Source organism: Perca flavescens, chromosome 5 (genome assembly GCF_004354835.1).
Source record: "Perca flavescens isolate YP-PL-M2 chromosome 5, PFLA_1.0, whole genome shotgun sequence".
Classification (NCBI taxonomy): Eukaryota; Metazoa; Chordata; class Actinopteri; order Perciformes; family Percidae; genus Perca; species Perca flavescens.
Window position 1 is genome coordinate 39,202,657 of NC_041335.1, and position 15,000 is coordinate 39,217,656.

General features: G+C 42.3%; 1 protein-coding gene across 1 annotated transcript in view; it reads left to right on the forward strand.

The window, feature by feature from the left end:
* carnmt1 (carnosine N-methyltransferase 1) overlaps positions 1–2,107 on the forward strand; it is a 19,748-nt gene extending 17,641 nt beyond the window's left edge. The window contains exon 9 of the mRNA XM_028578209.1: positions 1,976–2,107. Within this exon, the coding sequence (XP_028434010.1) occupies positions 1,976–2,070 (95 nt within the window). The 3' untranslated portion in view covers positions 2,071–2,107. The remainder of the gene's footprint in view (positions 1–1,975) is intronic.
* Positions 2,108–15,000: the final 12,893 nt, after the last annotated feature.

Sequence of the window (15,000 nt, forward strand, 5' to 3'; positions counted from 1 at the left end):
TTAAAGTAGGGATGCACTGAATCCAGATTTTGGGGATTGGGCTAAATCCTGAATCCCCTGGTTGAGATTGTGCTGACTCCTCCTCCCGTCCTCAGTCCATGAACACAGTAAACACATGAATGAAGTCCTTCCTTTCCTTCCTTTGCTGTACCTGAAGTTGCTGCATTCTGGCTGCTGTCTGGAGATTCCTTCATGAACAACTCGTATTCTTTCGGATGTTTCAGACCAGATGTTGTAACCGTGGCCATGTTGTGTATAGTTTAGGGTCCTCGCCACCACCAGACCAATCAGCATTGAACAGATTGAACATGTAGCTGGACTTGAATGGCCTTCTTTTGGCTGAAAGTACTGCCAAACAACAACTTGTTCTGCTCACCAGATCCATGTCCTCTTCCTCATAGCCTACTGCTCACCAGATCCATATCCACTTCCTCACAGCCTACTGCTCACTAGATCCATCTCCACCTACGTAAACACCTTCCCGTAATCAACGGCGCCGTCGTTACGGTGACCAGCGTAGCGCGCCGAGTGCAAGCGTAGGGTTCGGTTCAGTGGGAAGAAATTCTAAGGTTCGGTGGAAACCAGAATCCCATCTAAAAGCCCAGTATTCAGCCCAATCAGACGCTGAATCCTGGATTCAGTGCATCCCTGCTTTAAAGACACTTTACAGTAAGTACAATGAAATCATGTGAAGCAATAAAAAACAAGATTTTTTTTTTTTTTTCTTCGTTTTTGTCACTTTTTACGAAGCTTTTGACTTTTTTTTTTTTTCATTCATTCTCAATAAACCTTATTTGTATAATATTATACCAAATTTTTTAGTTTTAAAAAAAAAAAACCCAGAAATTATGATTTATTTGTACTTACTGTTAAGATCAGAGGATGTTGAGTGAATCACAGACCTTTTTATTAAAAAAAGCAACAAATGTGAGTTGTAATGTTCTGTATATTGTTAAAAAAAAAAGAAGAAAAAAATTGTTAATCACAAAAAAAGCAACAAAAATCACGAATATGTTAAAAAAATGGCGAGAAAAGAAACTAAAAAGTTGGAAAAATTCAACAAAACGTTGGGGGGGAAAATACACGAATGTAGACATCGTAATTTTTAAGTGTACAGATGTTGTGCTCTTTATCTTCCCTAATATGAGACACATTTTTATTAATAAAACACAACAGATGCATAGAAGAAGCAGCTTCCGTGCATCCGTGTTGTTTTTTGGGCAGGCTGGTTGAAAGAAACCCAAATTATTATTATTATTATTATTATTATTATTATTTGATATAAAAAATGGTTGAAAACGGGTCAGATTTGACCTGAGAACAACCGGAGGGATAAGAACTGTAAGGTTGGGTCCGTGTGGAGCTCCGTCGACAGTATTTAGACGTTAAATCCTCTCGATGCTGCAGCGAGAGGGGCCAGACGGATTTTCCTTTTCTCAAAGTCTCACGTTGAACGCCTGAAAACAGCTAAACACTCCTGAAACCTGGCTGTGTGTGTGTGTGTGTGTGTGTGTGTGTGTGTGTGTGTGTGTGTGTGTGTGTGTGTGTGTGTGTGTGTGTGTGTGTGCGTGCGTGGGTGTATGCGTGCATATGTGCATGAGGTGTGTGTGTGTGTGAGATGTATTTGCGTGCGTGCATGGTGTGTGTATGTGCGTGAGGGGTGTGTGTGTGAGGGGTGTGTGTATATGTGCGTGAGGTGTGTGTGTGTGTGGTGTCTGTGAGGTATGTGTATATGTATGTGCGTGAGGTGTGTGTGTGTGAGGTGTCCATGCGTGAGGTGTGTGTGTGTGTATATGTGTGTGTGTGTATGTGCGTGAGGTGTGTGTGTGTGTGAGGTGTCCATGCGTGAGGTGTGTGTGTATATGTGTGTGTGTGTGTGTGCGTGAGGTGTGTGTGTGTGAGGTGTGTGTGTGTGTGTGTGTGTGTGTGCGCGTGAAGTGAACATTAGCGTTTGAAATCTTATTTATTTTTCCAGACATGGTGCCAATAACTACATGTGAACTCTTCTTCTGCATTGATCCAAACATGATTCAGCTTTTCCGGAAAAAGTTGTTTTTAAGTTGTTTCTAATCACACTTTGGAATAAATAAAATAACATTTAAACATACATTAATCTCCAGAGTTTTACTATCTCAAGTTTGATGTTGCTCGAGGCCAAATATAAGTGTTTTATTTCAGCATTTGTGAAAGTCCTGAAAAAGCTTACCGTGCATGGCTCCAGATGGTCTCATTTTGCATCAAAATTTGAGTGTGCGACTGAATTTTACATCCAGTCGCACACATCGACCAGTTAATTAGCCTGCATCTATTATCAAAGTATTAAGCCCTATTCGCACGGGATAAGTATCACCTGGTCACCTCCAGTCATTTGTAATAATTGCGGAGTTTGTCTGTGATCTTAATCCTGTGCGAATCGGTCATGTCTGTAATTTGTAAAATAATAATTCCCCCGCAAATGACCTATACCATAAGCCCTATTCGCACGGGATAAGTATTATCTAGGGACCTCGTGTGAATTATAAATTACCCACCCACGTCTGATTTTCATCTGGCGCATTCAAACGGGATAAGCAAAGCCCGTGATTTTACTTGAATTTACTGACATTAAGCAGCAGTAGAAACATGGGCGTAGGTAGCTCTGCTACGTGTGTTTGTGTGTGTGGTCAGATCTCGAGGACACACACACACACACACACACACACACACACACACACACACACACACACACACACACACACACACACACACACACACACACACACACACACACACACAGTCAGTCATCTATCTCAAACCAGGCAGACCAAATCGTTTCTTTTTTCTCTCTTTTTTTTCTCCGGGTGGTGTCAAGCAGGGTCGGGTTAGATGGATAAAACAAAACCTTTCACCAGGTTAAACTCTATTAGCTCAAGCTTTACGCTTGATTGATTTGTAACATTAACCTAGGGCTGGGCGGTATGGAGAAAATCAGACATCACCATATTCTTGACCAAATACCTCGATATCGATATTGCGGCGATATTCTAGGGTTGACAGTTGGTGCTTTAACAAAATATCTTCACACTTAGATTTTTGTTAAATAGTCATCAGTAATGTGGATATAATGACTAAGTGGGTAAAGGCAAATTTTTGTCTGATAAGTTCAGAAAATGACATCACTTTACTGTAATGCAGCCTTTAAAACCAGGAAAAGACACTTATGTCATATCACGATATCCAAAATCCAAGACGATATCTAGTCTCATCTCACGATATCGATATAATATCGATATATCGCCCAGCCCTACATCAACCTCTAATTATGAAGTGAGCCCCCTCGCTTGATTGTGCATTATTTTTGATACGCTATTGCTTGGAGATGGATAAAAAGGCGCAAAAGAAGGAAATATGTACCTTGAAAAAAACAAAAAAGCCCCCCGCCAATTCCTGGACAAATCAGATATGCCGATTCGCACGGGACTAATATTATCACAGGACCTCCGTTTTCGGCGAAATATGGTATAGGTCATTTGCTGGGGGAATTATTACTTTACAAATTACAGACATGACCGATTCGCACGGGATTAAGATCACAGACAACCTCCGCAATTATTACAAATGACTGGAGGTCACCAGATGATACTTATCCTGTGTGAATAGGGCAATATTTGGCTGAAAACGGAGGTCCTGTGATAATATTAGTCCCGTGCGAATCGGCATTTCTGATTTGTCCAGGATTTGGCGTGGGGCTTTTTTGTTTTTTCAAGGTACCTATTTCCTTCTTTTTGTGCCTTTTTATCCATCTTTCGCGAAGAATGGAGGGTGCGTTGGAGTGTTTTGGGGTGCTGGGTCATGTCGCTATACATCATATACAATTTGCAGAAAGAGAAAGATGAAAAACACCACAAGTGCGAAGACAAAAAGAACGAGTGGATGGCGATGGACGACATGTATAGCAGCATGCGGTAAGTATATTTTGTATGTTTGTATCATACATTTAGAGATAACGACGAGACATCTCCAAGCAATAGCTTATCAAAAATGATGCACAATCAAATGAGGGGGGCTCACTTTATAATTAGAGGTTAATGTTACAAATAAATCAAGTGTAAAGCTTGAGCTAATAGTTTTAACCACCTTCGCTTATCCCGTTCGAATGCGCCAGATGAAAATCAGACGTGGAGGGGTCATTTATAATTCACACGAGGTCCCTAGATAATACTTATCCCATGCGAATAGGGCTTTAATAATACAGGGGTAATTAGTAGAAATGTGAATATTTGGTTAGCATGTTGATTTACGGTGTGTGTGCCCCTAAATCTTCTGGTTGTGCCCCTTTTTTTCGCCAGGAAAGCCAGTCGGACTGATCAGGTTCCCCAAATTGGTCCAAAAAGTTCCTCCGAACACACTTTTTCCGAAGCTTTTGACTTTTCTTTTAGTTTTTTTTTCATTCATTCTCAATAAACCTTATTTATATAATGTTATACAAAATTTTTGAGTTAAAAAAAAAGCAGAAATTATTCTTTATTGGTACTTACTGTTAAGATCAGAGGATGTTGAGTGAATCACAGACCTTTTTATTAAAGAAAACTGACAAAAACATTGAAAAAAAGCAACAAATGTGAGTTCTAATGTTATGTATATTGTTAAAAAAAAAAGAAGAAAAAAAACTCAAAATATAATTTTGAACTGAGCTCCTAGTGAAAAAAGTTAGTCTGGAGCCCTGAATGTGTTTTGTGTCTTCAACAGTAACAGGTGTGATAAAGATGATAAGGATCTGATACACCAACCAGATGGCCGACCATCGGCAGGAAAGCCAGTCGGACTGATCAGGCTCCCCGAATTGGTCCAAAAAGTTCCTCCGAACACACCGAAGAGACGCCGACTTGAGCGTACGTTCTGCGCGTCTGCGCGAACGAGACGTAATACGTCTCCGTAACAGCAGGCGGCGCTAATCTGTTCAGTGGTTCCTTTTGGGATTTGTTTTTAGCAGTGACACCGTCGGTACACGATCCGTTCTGCACATGCGCAAAATGTTCGCGCGCGCGCTGTTGTACGAGGATTTACGACACTGCACGATCTCAGCCGAGCTAACGCTAGTTTAGCTAACAGCTAATCGGGCTAACCACTATCTGAGACAGCATGTAATAACTTTAAAAGACCCTCAAAATAAAACTTGATAAATAACCATTAACATATATAACAGCTGTTAGGTCAGCTCTACTTTACTACTTGAGCTCATTTAAAATACAATCACTCAACACTTCTACGTCTTTATTGTTATTACTGTAAAGTCTGAATGTAGCTGTAGCCTGCTTCTCCCATTAAGTTTGACTTAATGTTATTTTAGACTGTGAGCTAGCGGTTAGCCGAATTAGCTGTTCGCTAAACTAACGTTAGCCTCCCGGTGGAGGCTAGCGTGGAACAGATCGTGCAGGTCGTATCCTCGGTAAAACTGTATTTTCTTGCCCATGTGCAGAACTGATCGTGTACCGACAGACACCACGGTCATATCAACACAAGAGGAAACACTGCTGCTTTGTCGGCCAAAAAAATTTAAACCGGCAGCTGATTGGACGAACGCGTCACATGGGTTTGTTTTCTCCGGAAATTCAAAGCCAGACTGTCATGGCGGCTCGTTCAGAGTACGATATCTCGTATCGTACTAAAATAGTTCACCGAGACATGTTTCTGAGAACATCTGAAGAGAGAAATAGGCTGTGTGTCTCTGTGTCTGTGTGTGTGTGTGTGTGTGTGTGTGTGTGTGTGTGTGTGTGTGTGTGTGTGTGTGTGTGTGTGTGTGTGTGCGCGCAGTTGCTGAATATGTCTTCATTTCAGATCAACAAAGGTCAGTTTAAAAGATTTTCATCAGATTTTGAGAGACTCTAGTCAGGCTCATGCCGCTCGCCATTTCCGGTAATTATTTTAACATAAGTGCACTGATTCGCTAGTCAAGGGCTAGCTCTCCACCAATCATATTGGTCATTGAGTCTGACTGCTCACCAGCCGATTCAACAAGTCAAATCGGCCCAAATTAAAGCCTACGGCTCCTCAGACTCCACGCACACATACATACACACACACACACACACACACACACACTCACTCACACAGACACATTCTCACACACACACACACTCACTCACACAGACACATTCTCACACACACACACACACATGCACACTCACACAGACACATTCTCACACACACACACACATGCACACTCACACAGACACATTCTCACACACACACACATGCACACTCACACAGACACATTCTCACACACACACACATGCACACTCACACAGACACATTCTCACACACACACACACACATGCACACTCACACGGACACACTGGCCCAATCCCAAAGTCCGGACTCACAGACTCACGGACTTTGGTGCGCGTTCTCGCGCAATTCGTAAGGGCTCAGGGTTGTCCCAGTGTCGAATTTCAAAGGGCGTGAGGGTTAGAGTACACACTTACCGAGTCCTTTCCGTGAGTCTGCATCGATGCAGACTTCACCAAAGGGAATTACCCGCAGTTCAAAGCGTTGTGACGTTTACCGCGGAGACCGTATGGAAATCCGGAAATTACAAAAGGTAAACAACAGCACGACACGCGGCCACGGAACAGACCAACCTGGTGTCCAGCTTGTAAAACAAGAGTTTGAAATAATGTGGAATCACGCAGCCGTCTCCTGGGCCTCGGCCGTGTGGAAAGCAACAAACTTAAAATGAAGATTCCCAAACCGGCAAGTGTCAGCAACATCTTTTTTATTAAACGTCGCCAAGGTAACATGTGATCTCGTGTGAAGTGCTGTCCCAATCCCATTTATACCTATCTGAGCCCATGTGGCCTCACACACTCACTCACTTAGCACCTGAGATCAATTAAGTCTGTGAGTCTTTAGTCCTTAGTCCTCAGGGCTCACTTTGGGATTGGGCCATTCTCACACATGCACACTCACACACACACATTGTCACACACACACATGCACACTCACACAGACACATATTAAACCGATTTGCCATAGAATGAGAACGAGGCCCTGATTACAATATCATTTCTATAAATCATCAGACTGTAAAAATAAAGTCTGGATGAAATGAAAGTACCGCTATAGGAAGCGAGGGGGCGGGGCTCTCCTCTGATTGGTTAGCCAGACTGCCTCTCCTCTGATTGGTTAGCCAGACTGCCTCTCCTCTGATTGGTTAGCCAGACTGCCTCGCAATAATTGTACGTCCGGTGCTCATGTTGTGCGACTGAAGCTGCTGCTGCAGAAAACAACATCGTGAGTAAAAACGCAGCTGGTTTAATCCAAAAGTGCCTCGTGTTCCCAGGTTACTCGCGCGCTTTCAGACATGGCGAAGAGACGAGCCGCCGAGGACTCTCTGCTGCACGAACCTCCCTCCAAAAGCTGCTTCCGGCCCCTCAGCAGTGTGGAGCGGCTGCTGGACAGCATGGCTCCGGCGGCCGGGGGTTTGAGCCCGCCGTCCCTGCAGGCTCTGGTGGGCGGCCGCTGCAGGAAGAGGCCGCACGGGCACTACCTGGAAGACCCACAGAAACCGGAGGAAACGGACACAACTGGGCCTCGCGACACCAGGAAACACGCAGCAGCAGCAGCGACAGCAGCTTTGACTTCTTCTGGAAGGATCCAGGACCGTCGCGGCTCCAGCGCGCTCACGAGCTCCAAGAAGCGTCCGCGAGACGACAGCGCGGGTCCAGAGACTGTCGTCCCGGTTCTTCCCAAAGCTGCTGCGGATAAAGTAAGTTTTAGAAGTTTGACAGTGCGCAGATAATGAGGATTTAAAGGAGAAAAGTGGGTCGATGTAATGGCGCTAAATGTCCGCAAGATGTCGCCCTTTACACGTTAAATAGCGCGCCGTCCTCCCAGAAAATCTGTCAACATGAGCGGCTCCCAGTGGGTCAAACCAGTGGTGTAGTAGTCTAAATCAGGGGTATTCAAGGCCCCTTAACTAAAAAAAAAAGACGGATCAGGAACCCCCTACTACATATATTGTATAAAATTAAGTTGCATATTAATCTGGTCCTACAAAAACTTTTAGTGCAGCCTAAAGCATTTATAGATACCTTTTTTTGCACAGAATACTAAGCTATTCAAATAGCCTAATAATTGTTGGCACGATTTTATAAATCATGTTTTAATGTTAACCCTTAAATGTGTGCATATAAGAGTGGGGGGGGTCTGGGTGTACTCTCCCAGGAAAGTTTTGAGCATCAACGACTTCCTGTATTCTGATACACTTTTATGCACCAATTTACGGTGGAAATCCCTTTTATTTAGCCTATGTGAATGTTGAGGGTAGATGCGATGAGTAGACCTGAGCAGGTATTAACACTCAGGGTGAGTCAAAGGTGATGTGAAAATGATGGGCTTTTATTATGGTTAACCCAATTAAGGCCCACAGGCACAAAATGATAATAAAAAGACTAAAAAGGTACTTTCATGAAAACAAAATAAAATCGACTTGAGAGTCAAAACAATCAGAAATACCGATACACGCCAGCTCTGTCTCCCCAGCAAATCCTATGACCACTCTATATAGCCTGAGGCCGGCCCCTCAAATTGGAACCTACCAACCTACACAATACAGGGGTGGCTCAGGTGAGTACACAAATAAGGCTTAATACAGCCAAAATACATATAGCTGAAAATCTAGACTGATACAGCATATAATGTATACAATGGCCATTATAATTAAGACAATCTATACATATAATACAAGACCTCTCGTTGGCTGTAAAATATAATGCATAAAATACAGGTCAACTTCCTGTTACTCCGGAAGTAACAGACCCATTTAAACTCAAGGATAGCAGCAAACCTTCCCCTATAACAAAGAGCACATAGTAAGCCTAAACCATTTTACACTCTGTATACTTCTACGCTTAATAAACGAACATTAGTTAACAAAAGTAAGTTAGTTATCGAGTGTTGTGGCGGTTCTTATAACCGGTGATGTTTGTGACAGTCTGTGCGGTTTTAAACATTAAATAATGATGTATAGATGAATATAACTAGGCCTATAGCAAATCACCGCAGTATTAGATGTTAAAAAAAACGTGCACAAAACTACGGGATTAATATGGGAAATTTGATAAATTATATACAAAACCAATATACAAACCGAACATACAGACTCATCAAACAAACATACAGGAAACCTCTTCACTCTCGTCTTTGTAATAAAAATAGGTAGCGTATCGCTACCGTGACGGCAGCCATGCGCCCTGTCACAGTGAAGAAGAAAAAACACAGAGGACAATTCAAAATATATCAAATACATGTAAAATATGTTGCGGGCAGTGTTGGGAGTAACGGCGTTTAAGTATAACGGCGTTATTTTTTCAGTAATGGAGTAATCTAATCAATTAGAGATGGCCCGATACCACTTTTTTGCTTCCCGAGTACCGATCCGATACCAGTGTGTCATATATTTCATTATGTTTTAACAGCTGTATACTACTATCTCTGTATGGATGTGATATGATTTCTATCTCTGTCTGTCTGGCTCAGGTTAAACTCTTTGTAAAACATGAACAAACACAAACAATGAATGCCCCAGAACTTTCTTTTATTCTCCAGTTTGACAGTCAGTTATAACGGAAAAAGAACATAAATAAACTACTTTAATGTAGATTTTCTTTAGGGCTTTATTACGTGGTATCGGATCGGTGCATAAACTCCAGTACTTCCCGATACCGATACCAGCGTTTTAGGCAGTATCGGAGCCGATACTGGTATCGGTATCGGAACATCTCTATAATCAATTACTTTTCCCATCGTTGCAACGCCGTTATCGTTACTGAGAATGTAAAGTGGCGCCTTACTACAATTTGGTTGAATGAAGCGAGGTATCGGAGGTATCATCGGGCATATACCGTTGCAAATGCGATGATGATTGGCTGGGTGGGCGGTGCCCTGCTCACACTGTCTCACTCTCACTGCGCGCTCTGACTACCACTAAACGGTAAACACAAGACGGCGACAATGGCGACGAGCCAGGGAAATTCAAAGGTAGCGTTCTCCACCTGGAAGTACCGGCACTACTTCTCGCTCATTGAAATGAAAAGGCAAGAATGTTTATGTAACATGCACGCTATGGCCAGGAAAAAAAGACTTTATCCACGTCTGCCTCGAGCAACTCCCATCTTATGAAGCACCTCACATCAACACATGCTAACGCACTTGAGGTGCTGCTAACCCAACCCCCCATGCCCAAATGCAGCTGGGAGCTCCAGCGAAGGAGACGCAGCCACTCTGTTAAAGTGCCCATATTATGAAGAAAATCACTTTTTCGGGTGATTTGGGGTGTTATTTTGTGTCTCTGGTGCTTCCACACACATACAAACTTTGAAAAAGACCCATCCCTGGTGTTCTGAGTGAGATCTGGTTTCTGAATGTGTCCTGCCTTCAGTCTCCTGGTGAGCTGGTCACAATCGGCTGGCTAACCACAACCGTTAGCTCGTAGGATTATCATGTCTTCGATTCGATATCACGATGCGTCAAATCCATGTTTCTATTAAAGCCATGTAGGATATTTAATTCATAGCTTTTGAAGCTTCAAAAACCAAACATTCTGCACTGCTCTAATACTAAATAACCTGGATACATAAAACTATACAGCACGTGGCACGTGGCACGTGGCACTTCCTGAATGTGCAAAAAATGTGTTACATTATAAACAGAAATCGATGATGAGCCAGCCGATTATCGATGCAGCATTGTCCATGTCCACGATTCCATGCATCGATTATTTGATTAATTTCAACACCTCTAGCTAGTACCCACATGCCCCGTAAGATTGCCTTGACTCCCCCCTTTGCTGAGGCCGAAGTCACGTCGCCCCGTCACATGTCTCCTGAGTTTAACCTTTTCTCTCTCCGTTGTCATCTCTCAGGCTGATGATGCCACCGATGCTGAAGACTGCTCTTTCAACTCGTTCCAGTACTGGAGGGTCCCCCTGCCGGCGCTGGACCTCTCCCTGCTGGACGAAGACGCCACCGCCCGACCCCGGAGCAAAGACGAGTCAAAGGCCAAAGACTCTTGCTGCTCTGACGCCATGGAAACCTGAAGCTGATGGGTGAAGCGAGCGTGCTCTACTCTCTCCGTACATCAGCAGTCAAACGTGATGATGATGATGATGATGATGATGATGATGAGATATGTGATGCGTCTCAGCAGATAGAAGCGACGCGTTCAGGGTTGTTAGAAAAGCATCCGGGCGAGATGCAACAACTGCACGTCGCAGACTGTGTGAGCCCGGTGCAGCTGCTCCGTTATGGGAAATTAATATCACAGTCCACTGTATTTAGGTCAATATTGACATCAGGGTTATTAACCACTAGGGGTGGGAATCACCAGAGGCCTTCACGATGCAATATCATCCCGATACTTATGTCACAATACCATATTATTGCTATTTGAAACATATAGCAATTTTTTGCGATATATTGCAATGTATTACCTTTTTTCCAACTTCAAATTTTTCCCAATTTCAAATTATGCTCCCAAAAGAAAACTTTGTCAACATCTGTTTTATCTAAAAAGATCCATTTCTCTGTTTGTTCATCTCCCTTTATTGTCAAGCAGAATGTGATTGTCAAGCAGACAAACTGACCAACACATATATAATAATAGATCCATACTTGGCGTCTGTGTATTGATACGGTATTGCCACGAAAAATATTGCAATACTATGCTGTATCGATTTTTTAATTTTTTTTCACGCCTATTAACCACGATTTGTCGTTGACTTTTGGAAAGATGTTGCATTTATTGAACTTAAAAAAGGAGTGGAAAAAGTTCAACTAATCAACCGTGAAAACACCTTAAACTGTGACATTTCCCTTTCGTACTTTCCCACGTTTTAACTTTTATTTTTCATTCAGAACACAAGACAAAATAAGTTGCTAGTTTACTCGCAAAACGTAATGTGGGAAATCATTTTTCTCCATCGCTCTGTTTTTTTGTAATCTCAATTTAAATGTGATTTACTTGCACAGCTGAGATCTGCACTGTTGTTAAAGTGGATGAATTTAAAGTAGGGATGCACCTAATCCAGATTTTTGTGGTTCGGCTGAATCCTGAATCCCCTGGTTGAGATTGTGCTGACCCTTCCTCCCATCCTCAGTCCATGAACCCAGTAAACACATGAATGAAGTAAACAGGGACTGTCCTTCCTTTGCTGTACCTGAAGTTGCTGCATTCTGGCTGCTGTCTGGAGATTCCTTCATGCACAACTCGTATTCTTTCAGATGTTTCGTATCAAATGTAACAGCGGCCATGTTGTGTATAGTTTAGGGTCCTCGTCACCACCAGACCAATCAGCATTGAACAGATTGAACATGTAGCTGGACTTGAATGGCCTCCTTTGTACTGAAAGTACTGCCAAACAACAACTTGTTCTGCTCACCAGATCCATGTCCACTTTCTCACAGCCTACTGCTCACCAGATCCATGTCCACTTTCTCACAGCCTACTGCTCACCAGATCCATGTCCACTTTCTCACAGCCTACTGCTCACCAGATCCATGTCCACTTTCTCACAGCCTACTGCTCACCAGATCCATGTCCACTTTCTCACAGCATACTGCTCACCAGATCCATGCCCACTTCCTCACAGCCTACTGCTCACCAGATCCATGTCCACTTTCTCACAGCCTACTGCTCACCAGATCCATGTCCACTTCCTCACAGCCTACTGCTCACCAGATCCATGTCCACTTCCTCACAGCCTACTGCTCACCAGATCCATGTCCACTTTCTCACAGCCTACTGCTCACCAGATCCATGTCCACTTTCTCACAGCCTACTGATCCATTGAACAGCCCCACCCACGATCCATGTCCACTTTCTCACAGGGGTGATCCAAACTCAATCCCCAGAAGGGTCCACGCTCACAGCCTACTGCAGAACAGGGAATCCCATCCAGGGCCAGACATGTTTGGGTTATTCACACGATCCATGTATTATTTCATCGTCACCAAAGTCACACAGCCTACTGCATTGAACGCCCACCACACAAAGACACACACACACACACACACACACAAAATACACACAGACATGTTCAAAGACACACACACACACACACAAAAAATACACACAGACACACACACACACAAACGCACAAAACACCCACACACACAAAGATAAACAAATGCACAAAGACACACATTTCAAATGATGTACCCAAAAGGAAACTTTTGTCAACATCTGTTTTATCTAAAAAGATCCATTTCTCTGTCTGTTCATCTCACTTAATTGTATTGCTGCAAAATGTGATTGTCAGGCAGACAAACTGACCAACACATATATAATAATAGATCCATACTTGGCGTCTGTGTATCAATACAGTATTGCCACGAAAAATAATGGACCAAAGAGATCTAAGTTGACTAAGACCAAAACCACCGATTAGTCGACTAATCGGCTAAGAGGGAGCAGCCCTAATCTCTAGAACACGTCAAACTCGAGGCCCGAGGGCCAAATCTGGCCCCTCGCAGGTTTTGATCCGGCCCACATTTCAAATTAAGTTCATGATAAATTTCGGCCCACCTAGTATTTGTCACTTTTTCCAGAGTATTTGGTACATCTTTTTTTTTTTTTTTTTTTTTTTTTGACATTTTTTTATGCCTTTTCTGGGTTTTTTTCGGCCTTTTTCCAACTTTCTTTTTCAATGTATTTGTCGCTGGCTGAGGAACTTTTTTTGCTTAACGTTTTTGGGGCTTTGAGGCCCAAATTGTAAATCTACACTATGTGACACATGCAATAATACAGTCAAAATATTTGACTTTTTCGATTTAAATAAAAGCATGTCAATAAACTCTCCATGTCTGGCTCTTGGTGGGATTCTCATTTTCCAGTGTGGCCCTCTAGGAAACTGAGTTTGACCCCCCTGATGTAGAATATCTTTCAGAGCGTGTTTTGTGTAAATCATTCCAATGTTGTTTAGAGATTATGAGTTTGTAAATGTTGGGAATATCCATTTTTCTAAATACTGTTAAAGGGAGAGACTCTAGAGGCAAAAACATGTTGTTTAATGTATAGATTTTGGACTATTTGTCTTCCATAAAATGTGTTCTTTCAGACTAGTGGAAAGAACATTTTATTTTTCTACACGTAAAGTTAAGTAGTAAATTAAAAGTTAGCATTAGGTAATGCCTCATTTGAATATTTAATCCTCCGGTTGTCCTCGTGTTTTCAAAAAGTTACCATATCAGAAAATTTGAGGTTTTTCTTTCAAACTAATTGTCAAAAAAATGACATGGATGCTTCCATGGAAGTAAAAAAAAATGTATAGCATTTTGGAGGGGGGGAGTGATACAAGATCATTGAAAAAATGGACAAAATGAGACATGTTTGGGTTATTCACACGCTATTATTTCATCGTAAAAGTCACACGCACACACACAAAGACACACACACACACACACAAAATACACACAGACATGTTCAAAGACACACACACACACGCACAAAGACACACACACACAAACGCACAAAAACACCCACACACACAAAGATAAACAAATGCACAAAGACACACATTTCAAATGATGTACCCAAAAGGAAACTTTTGTCAACATCTGTTTTATCTAAAAAGATCCATTTCTCTGTCTGTTCATCTCACTTAATTGTATTGCTGCAAAATGTGATTGTCAGGCAGACAAACTGACCAACACATATATAATAATAGATCCATACTTGGCGTCTGTGTATCAATACAGTATTGCCACGAAAAATAATGGACCAAAGAGATCTAAGTTGACTAAGACCAAAACCACCGATTAGTCGACTAATCGGCTAAGAGGGAGCAGCCCTAATCTCTAGAACACGTCAAACTCGAGGCCGAGGGCCAAATCTGGCCCCTCGCAGGTTTTGATCCGCCCACATTTCAAATTAAGTTCATGATAAATTTCGCCCACCTAGTATTTGTCACTTTTTCCAGAGTATTTGGTACATTTTTTTTTTTTTTTTTTTTTTGACATTTTT